At 50.1% G+C, this 9,622-nt stretch overlaps 1 protein-coding gene across 1 annotated transcript in view; it reads left to right on the forward strand.

The window, feature by feature from the left end:
* Positions 1-9,622, forward strand: part of CCM2L (CCM2 like scaffold protein) — a 28,748-nt gene that overhangs the window by 7,809 nt on the left and 11,317 nt on the right. Inside the window, exons 6-10 of the mRNA XM_027774288.1 lie at positions 4-57; positions 3,460-3,595; positions 5,007-5,070; positions 7,164-7,293; positions 8,395-8,533. Coding sequence (XP_027630089.1) covers positions 4-57; positions 3,460-3,595; positions 5,007-5,070; positions 7,164-7,293; positions 8,395-8,533 — 523 coding nt within the window. The remainder of the gene's footprint in view (positions 1-3; positions 58-3,459; positions 3,596-5,006; positions 5,071-7,163; positions 7,294-8,394; positions 8,534-9,622) is intronic.

A 9,622-nucleotide genomic window follows, 5' to 3' on the forward strand; every position in this document is an offset into this window, starting at 1 on the left:
CAGGACCCCAGCCCGGACGCCTACTGCAACCTGGTCATCCTGGCTGTGGCAAACAGGGTGAGCCCGAGGGCACCCCGCGCCCCACCCCCTCCCTCGCCCTGCCCCGGAGACCTCACTCCCTCTATTTACAAGGTTCCTGGGGTCTGCTTCTGCCTTCTCCCTTTCCCTCCTCCGACCTCACCCAGGACTTCAAGTGTGCCCATGCCACCGAAGGGCTTCTACACTCCAGCAGAAGGACCCCTCCAGGACACCTCCCCCTAGTTCTCCCAATGAGACAAAAACATGAAATGACTCGAACAGACTTGCTATAACCCCCTCCTCCAGTCCTGTGCCTGCTCCCATGTTGTCAGTGTTGGCACCACCGCTTAATGGGCATAAGGACACAGCTCCTGTAGGCAAATACTACCATTGCCCCCATTCTATAGAGAAGGAAGCAGACTAGGAGGTTCAGTGATTTATGCGAGGTCGTGCAGGAAGCAAGCAGAGATTTTTTTTAAAAAAAGAATTTTTAATTTATCATTGTTTTTGTTTATTTGACCAGAGAGAGACAGAGAGAGGGAAAGTGAGAAAGCAAGCCACCATGTACAGAACTTGAACCACAGTTGGCCATGTGGGAGTCCAGCACGTTAACCACCACGCCATGGGCTGGCCCTGCAAGTAGTAATTTTAAGATTCAGGCTCAAGTTCAGAGTCAGTAGTCTTGATAACTAAGGGGGTCACTAAGGCAGAAGAAAGAAGCCGTAATGCTGTTCTCACCTTCCCTCCCTCATCTTCTACATTCATTCTTGCTTTTACTCACTTGATCATGTTCACTGAGTGCCAACTATGTGCTAGGCAGGGGCTAGTGCTATGACAGAGACGTGAACAAGACATTTGGTGTCTTTTCTTAGGGAGCTCACCGTCTAATAGACCCCTGTGACCCCAAGCCCTGTAAGCTTTTCCTCTGACCCGGGACTACCAGCATTCTCCGTGTATGAACAGTAGTGAACGAACAGGCATGAAAAGCATTCTCACCTGGCTTCCAGCCCTCCGTGTTCTCCAAGATGCCTGCCTACCTCCCCGGCTCCTCCTCAGAAGCTGGTTCCTCCTCTTCTCTCCAGCCTCTTAAAGTTGGAGCGTCCCAGGTTTCGCCCTTGATGGTCTTCTCTCCTCTGCCTCTGGTGACTTCTAGGAGATCGCTGGTCTCTGGCTGTTAAAGTACTGAGAACTCCCTAGATTTCCTCTCTAATCACACCTCCACTCAGCCTCTCCGGCTCAAACCTCACACACCCAAAAGCTGAGTTCCCAGGCTTCTCCCCCAAACCTGCTATTCCTTGGGTCTCCCTGTCTTGATTAGTGACATTCTCACCCTTATGTTGTCCATAACCATGCATATACACACACACACACACACACACACACACACACACACACGCTGCACATGCGCACAATCTATATCCACTCTGCCAATAAATTCTGTTGGCCCTCGTTTAAAATACAATCAAAACAGGAGCAAGCGGATAGTACAGCGGTTATGTCACTGGATTCCCACATGGCTGAATACGGTTCATGTCCTGGACCCGGTGACTTGAAACATATGCTAGGCACATGTGCAAGCGTGCCCACAATCCCAGGAGGAGAAGGGAGGAGAAGGAATTGCAGTGTGGCCATGCTCCCTGGGGGCTGACTTCTCACTTTCCCTCTCACTGTCTCTGTGTCTCTTTATCTCTCTCCAGGAAGTACATGTGCCCCCTTGGCAAAAACCTCTTTCTTTTTTTTTCTAAAGAGAGATTTTTTGCAGTATCTGCAGATGGCATAGTGGTTATGTCGCTGGACTCTAACATGGCTGACCAGGGTTTGAGTCACAAACCTGGTGGCTTCAAAATCATGCTGGGCATGTGTGTGTTCATGCCCAAGATCCTGGGGAGAGAGTGGAGAAGTGATTGTGGTGTGGTCATCCCTACTGGAGGTGATTTCTTTCTTCCCCTCTCACTGTCTCTCTCTCTCTCTCTCTAGCGAGTGCACGTGCCTAAAGGCAAAAACTTCTCAAAAAAAAAGAGAGATTTTTGCTATAGGGGTGCATCACTTACTGAAAAGAACAAAGAGACAGAAGGTGAGCAATCACCGCCTCCCCAAGGGGATGGCCATTTCACAATCCCCTCTCCTCCACTCTCAGGATTTTGGGCACACATACACACATGCCTGGCATGAGTTTCAAACCACCAAGTCTGGGATTTGAACCGCGGTTGGTCATTTGGGAGTCTAGCGACATAAACATTACACTATCTGATGGTCCTGGCAAAAACCTGTTTAAAAAAATACATATATTTATAACCAAAATACAACTTCTCCTTGCCCTCCATTGTCCCCACTCAGGTACGTGCCTCTTCTCCTCTCTTCTGGATTGTGTGGTCAGCCCTCCTCATTGGGCCAGCCCTTGCGTACAGTCTGACCTCTCACACAGAGCAGTCCTGTAAACATATAAGTCACATCATGTCACTGCTCCAAATCCCTGTGGCACTCTGGGTAGAAGCCCATATCTTTACAATTGCCAATAAGGCCACCATGTTCTAAGCACCATCCCATTTCCTCCCACCTCTCTTTACTCTCTTTCTTCATCCATTTCAGCCAGACTGACCTCCCTGAAGAGTGCGAGAGACCTGCGTGTTCTGAGTGTATCATTGCGCTACCCCCAGCTCCTTAGAACAGTGCTTGGCACCTAACAGGTGCTCAATAAATATGCTGCAGGGGCAGATAAACTAAATGTGATATTACAGTTTGCCAAGGAGACCAAGAAAAAAACAAGCAGGTTGCAGATAAAGAAGGGGGAAGGGAATGCATTTTCAGAAGAGAGAGTGAGTTTGTGATATTTTAACTGAAATGGGAAGGAGCCAGCAGAGGGAAGAGCCTGGAAATTGGATCCCAGACAGAGGCAACAATGTGCCCTGTCTATCTCACTGGACTGCGAAGGCTTTGAGTACGGAACCTGGCCCAGTGTCTGCCACACAATAAATAAGACTTTGCGGAATGAGTAAATAAATGAAGAGCACTTCCCAGAGGGATCTGAGCCTCTGGCTTCTTATATGTGGCAGCAAGACCCCAAGGAGGGTACAGGAGTTAGAGTCTAAAACCCTGGGTGCGAGTAAGAACTTACTGCCATGTGCCTCAGCATCCATAGCTGTGCATTACATTAGATTAGGGTTTATTTGAGATAAGCTTCAAGAGGGTCTGCGAATCTCCCAGAACTCTGGGATGCATGTTTCGTGGCCAAGGAATCAGAATTGTCACTGAATTCTATAAAGGGATCCCAAGACCCAGAGAGCAGTCATTTAATTTTGATGAGAAATATCCTCAAAGTTGATTTAAAGGAGTTGCAGGTGTGTGTCTCCGTGAGCCTCACCACACTGTGTTTGAGGAAGCAGAGAGATTTGATGTCCCGATCATCAGCAAGGCCTGAGTTCTCTCTCCTCCCTGGGCCAGGATGCCGCCGAGGAGTCCTGTGCGCTCATCTGTCAGGTCTTCCAGATCATCTACGGGGACCAGAGCATTGAGTGTGTGGACAGGGCCGGCTACCACTACACATCCACACCCGAGCGGCCATGGCTGTGCAGCCGCAGTGAGTACTCCCCTCCTGGCCTCTCCTCTTGCAAAACACCCCTAAGCCTGGGGGAGAGAGGATGCCCCAGGGCTCGGGGCTGATGAAGGCCTAGAGGGGTCCTGGTTGCTATTACAGTTATAGTGTACTGTGATAGGTAGGGTAAGATAAGATGGTGGTTTTCCTAGCTTCTTTGCAGGCACTGGGTCACCACCTTCAGAAGGAGCCCTTCACAGCTGAACTTTCTCTCTTTTATTTTGACGTTTCTGCTTTGCAGACCCCTAAGCACATGCTTCGTCTGCTTACTGAGCTTTCTGGTTCCACTAGGCTTCCAGGTCAAAACCATTTCCAGGCCAATCTCTCATTGTAATCAAGGGCTGGGATGGGAAAGAGACTAGCAGAGGCATCTACCGGGCACCGACTACGTGCCACGCACATCAGTGAGCCAGACCTTATTTAGTCCTCATGGCAACTTGCCTGTCCTCTTTGCCACTGCATCCCCTCTGCCTAGCACAGAACTGGGTACATCGCAGATGCTTGAGAGAGAGAGACATATTTTTGAATGGGTCTGATTATTAGCTGAGGCTAGTACAGCTCAGAAGAGTCAATAAGTAGCTCAAGGTTACACAGCTACTAAGTGGCTGAGTCAGGATTCAAACTCACATCGGTCTGATTTGAAAGCTTCAATCTGCAACAACCTCACTCCCCACCTACCTTCAAGGCCATGAAGTGAATTCTTGCGGTCACAGCCCCTTGTCGCATGGTCCCTGTTTGCATAGCTGCAGCTGCAGGCTGCTGGCCCTCCCCTCTGTGGGCCCTGTGCTTACCGAGAAGCTGGTTCACTGCCTCTTGCAGGGATGGCAGACAGATAAAGAGCATTCTGTACCTATGTCTGCAAACTCATTCAGTCACCAAATGTTTACTGAGCACCTTCTATGTCAGATCCAGTGCCCATCACCAAGATATACCAATGAGCAAAAGCAGGCATGGCCCTGCTTCACAAAGTTGGCATCACTGAGGTAGGCTGACAGTTATTAAATAATTACAGAAACAAGTATGTAACCACAGCCCGTGCTGTGGGAACATAGAATGAGGAACTGACCTCAGCTGGGAAGCCAGGATGAGGAAGCAGCTCTGAGCAGCTGGTAAGACCTGGACACACGAGACAACAGGGCCAGGAAGTGAGCGAGTTCTTTGTACACGGTGCTCCTCCCTCATCTGCCATTCCCAAGTGCAGTAGGCACAAACGTGAGATTGTCCCACTGCTGGCGAAGCTGAGGACCCAGAGGGGAGGCGAGTTGCCCCAAGTCAGCTGTGCATTGGTGGCAGGGGCAGGACTAGACCCCAGGGCAAGGCTGAAGCTGGGGCTTAGGGAGCCGGGGTGTTGGTCCCTGCCTTATCACCTCTGATGCTCACTCTCTGCTGGTCCCAGGTGAGAGCTGTCACACGGATGGGACCTACGCCTACGATGCGGACTTCAGCTGCTGCAGCTCCTTGTGGGTACCGCCCTTGCCCCCTCCATGCCCCCATGCCCCACACAGGAGAGGGCTTGTGCTGAGACACTGGGCACTGAGAGTAGGAGGTAAGCTGGTGAGCCGACGGGATCCACCCCCCGAGAAGCCCAGGGGACGCCAGAACCCAGACTCAGGTCTATATAACCTCGAGGCTCTCTCCCAGTCATCCAGATACACTGGTTTGCAGAGTCCAAAATCATAGCTAGTGCCAAAAAATCACTTTGCTTTACTCTATGTTTGTCTCCAGATGATAGAAAACACTAAAAAAGAATAACTTAAATAAGGCAGAACTTTTTTTTGGGGGGGGTCTCTTTCATAAAATAGAGCAAAAGCCTCATAGTCATCAGGGGCTCAGAATTCTCTTTTCCTGCCCCACCCTCATCAGCACTTTCTTCCATCCTCAAGGTCACCTCATGGATCATGATGGTGGCTGTAGCTCCAGCCATCACAGTAGCATACCTCTTTAAAGATTTTTGTCAGAATTCCCACTTGACATCTTCTGCTTATAACTCATTGGTCAGAACTCAGTCACATGACTTACTAGCTTCAAGAAAGGCTGGAAAATTTAGTGTTTAAAACAATAATTCAGTTGAGAATATTGCCCAGGGTTTTATTTAGGGTGACCAACCACCTCAACTTATTCAGGAATGAGGGGTTTCTCAAGATAAGGAATTTCCAGTGCTAATAAGTTGGTCACTTAGTTATATTCCATGGGAGTCTGGTTCCAGGATCCCTCTCAGATACTACTGAAGATGCTCAAGTTGTTTATATGAAATAACAGTATTTGCATATAATTTATGCATAGCCTCCCATATACTTTAAATCATGTTTAATTTATAATAATTACATGAATTATAATATGTAATACAACGTAAATGTTCTGTAAATAGTTGTTATACTGTATCTTTTATTTGTATTTTTTCTTTTAGTTTTTTACTATAGGGAATGTGTGTTCACCAGAGAGAGAGGGAAAGTGAGAAAGCACCCCCAGGGGGATGGCCAGATCACAGTCTCTTCTCCTCCACTCTCCTTTAGGGATCTTGGGCATGTACACACACACACTGGCCTTATTTCAAACTCCTGGGTCCAGGACTCGAACCACAGTCAGCCGTGTGGGAGTCCACCACCTTAACCTTTGACCATGCCACCAGCTGGACCTAAGTTTGACATTTTAAAGCAGTATTTATTAAGTAACATCTATGTGCTGAGCACTGTACTGTGTGCAGAAAATAAGACAGACCCATAACTGGCATGTTCTAGGCACGCGAGAAATAAAGCAAGCCTGGGGCCCTGCTCTTGCCGAGTTTACGATCTAGCCTGGGAGGCATGAAATTGTTATTTCATGGTAATAAGCAGTCACAGTAATAAACCACAAATGGCAGCTCAGGGTGCTGGGAGGGAGGCTGAGGATCTCTTACCTCATCCGGGCAATCAGAAGGGTCTCTCAGAGGTGCTGACACTTGATCCAGGACCTGGAGGCTGAAAGGGGGAAGCGTGTTCCAGGCTGACGGAGCAGCAAGTGCAACGGTTCCTGCCAGATAAGCTCAGTGTGTCTGAGGATCAGGCAGAGGCCACTGTGTCTGCGGCACAGGGCGTGAGGCAGAGAGAGGCTGGCAGATGATGCTGGGAGGATCTCAGAGGCCTTGCATATCATGGTAGACTGCAAACGGAGCACATTTGGCAGAGGGTCTGGTGGGATCAGGGCACACTCTCCCGCCGAGACATTTATGATCTGATGGTGAGTAAGAGTTGGCTGAGCAGAAGGTAGGGGGAGAGGCATTCCAGCCAGAAGGACAGCGTGTGCAAAGGCCCAGAGGTGAGGAGGTGTTGAAGGGTTGGAGGAAAAGGGAAAAGGCACAGTGACCAGAACACAGAGAACAAGAGGGAGCCAGTGAGTGACAAGGCTTGAGAGGTGGCCAGAGCCAGACCATGTGGGGCCTTAAAGGTCAAAATGGGATCTAAGATGAGGCCGCCGGCTCAGGGTACTAGTGGCGGTGCCCTCCCGCCTTCGGCCTGCCCCAGCGAGGGGAGCTGGAAGGAGGCAAATGAGGGCCCCTTTTCTCCTGTCCCCACAGCAATGGCTCCCAGGACACTTTTGAAGCATGTTACAGCGGCACATCCACACCCTCTTTCCACGGCTCCCACTGCAGCAGCAGCGACCACAGCGGCCTGGGCCTGGAGCAGTTACAGGACTACATGGTCACGGTGAGCTGGGCCAGGCAGCGGGAACAGCAGGAGTGAAGGGCTGGAGGCTGGAGTAAATGTGGGAGTACTTCAGGAATCGTGCGCAGTCCTGGACAAAACCGAAGCACAGGAAGACCTGAGAGATGTGGGTGGACATGAGGTCAGGAGAGTCAGCTGAGGCCTGCTCGCCAAAGGCCTTAACTAAAGTCAGGTAGCACAGTTTGAGTGCTTGCTGCATACTGGACGCTTTCCTGCTTTTTTTTTTTTTTTTTAAGAAATTTTTTTGCCATAGGGTATGTTGTGCACTCACAAAAGAGAGAGAAAGGAAAAGTGAGAAAGCACTCCCCAGGGGGCATGGCCATGCCAGAATCCCTTCTCCTCCGTTCTCCTCTCAGGATTCTCGGCACACATGCACACACGCCCAGTGTGTTTCTCAAGCCGCTGGGTCTGGGACTTGAACCGCAGAGTCAGCCATGTGGGATCTAGTGCATGTGGGTCACCACGCCACCTGCTGACCCTACGAGACACTTTATGAGCACCTTTCATGCATTGTTTCTTTTTACTTTTAAATATTTTTTCTTTATTCATGATATAGCGTGTGTGTGCAGGAAAGAGACGCACCCTCTACAGGGTCTGTTCATACCACACAGGCCCCTTCCGCTAGTCCTCCAGCCCGCTGGGTTTTGGACACTCGTGCACCTAACTCGTGTGTTTCAGGCTGACTAGGCCAGGCCAGGCGTTTCAACCTCGGTTGCCATGTGGCAACATTACCCCCTGCTCCATGGAGCCAGCCCCCATCATTCTTTTAATCCTTTTGACAATGCCAAGAGGGAGGTGCCATCATTATCCTCACTTTGCACGAGGAAAGCAAGAGTCAAGGAGGCTGTCACCTACCCAAAATCACAGAGCTAATCAGTGAAGGGGCCAGGATTTGAACTCTGGTAGCTTGAGTCCATGGCTTAGATACAGCCCAGTAGGTCTGGATGTCTCCCAAATAGGCCATGGAAGGGTTTTGAAAGGACAGCTGGGCCAAACCTACCTCTGGAGAGGGCTCTGGACCTTCTAAGCAGGGATTGAGTAGGGTTGCTCCCTGGGATTGATCTCGAATGGTGTTCCCCACAGTTGCGGAGTAAGCTGGGGCCCCCCGAGATCCAGCAGTTTGCGCTGCTGCTGCGGGAGTACCGGCTAGGGCTGTCCATCCAGGACTACTGTGCAGGCCTGCTGAAGCTCTATGGAGACCGACGCAAGTTCCTCCTCCTTGGTGAGCCCCCATCCCACCCCACCAGGGGCCGGCTAGGGTCTCTATGTGGTCCATACCTTCCCAGTTAGGCACTAGGCTGGGAGTATGTTCTCCTTGTCCTTCGGCCTCCCATAAGGCCAAGATCATGAGATCCACAGGACAGAGGAGACTGGGGCACAGAGAAGGGCAAGGATTTGTAACAGAGCTGATGAGAACAAAGCACCAATGTAGCCATTGCATCATCCGGACAAAGCCGGGAGAGGAAGTGACTCTTCCCATCTGACCCCAGGAGGAAGCTAAGGCTTAGAGAGGCTAAGGAGCTTGTCCAAGGTCACAAGCTGGTAAGGAGGGTTAAGCACAACAGGAATTATAATACTATCATGAATAAACTGGGACCAGCCGATGGTGTAATGGTTATATTGCTGGACTCCCATGTAGTCATCCACAGTTTGAGTCCCGGACCCAGTGGCTTAAACTCATGCCAGACGCATGTGCGTGCGTGCCCAAGATCCGGAGAGGAGAATGGAGGAGAGGGGATTGCAGCATGGCCAGTCCCCCTGGGGGATGATTTCTCGCTTTCTGTCTCTCTGTTTCTCTCTGTCTTTCTGGCGAGCGCACGCGCCCTATAGCAAAAACCTCTCCAAAAAAAAAGAAAATACAATTAATAAGAAGCTGAGCTGTGTTTGGCCATTACAGTGTGCTAAACATCATCTCATTGAACATCCTCAGTTCTGGGAGTAGATACAGGAGAGGGAGGGAATGGAGGCTCAGAGTAGCGAAGTCAAGTGCTCAAGCCACACAGCCAGTAACACAGAAGTAAAATGCACTGACGTTTATGGGGCGCTCAGGGTGTGCTAATTACCTTGCTACCTAATCCTCATCGCCCCGCAGGGAGAACAGGTGCAGTTATTTCCATTGCACAGGTGCAGAAAATGAGGCACAGAGTAGTTGTGTAGCTGATAAATGGGGCTATAACAATCTTAAGAATGCCAAAATGACAATAATACACAAATACACAGTGAGCCTTTACTGCCTCATGAGAGTGTGGGAACTTGGGTAGGGCCACACAACCAGAGAGTGGCAGAGTCGGGATTTGAACTCAGAGCTGCC

The sequence above is a fragment of the Tupaia chinensis genome, unplaced genomic scaffold (genome assembly GCF_000334495.1).
Source record: "Tupaia chinensis unplaced genomic scaffold, TupChi_1.0 Scaffold000418_1, whole genome shotgun sequence".
In the NCBI taxonomy this organism is placed as follows: Eukaryota; Metazoa; Chordata; class Mammalia; order Scandentia; family Tupaiidae; genus Tupaia; species Tupaia belangeri.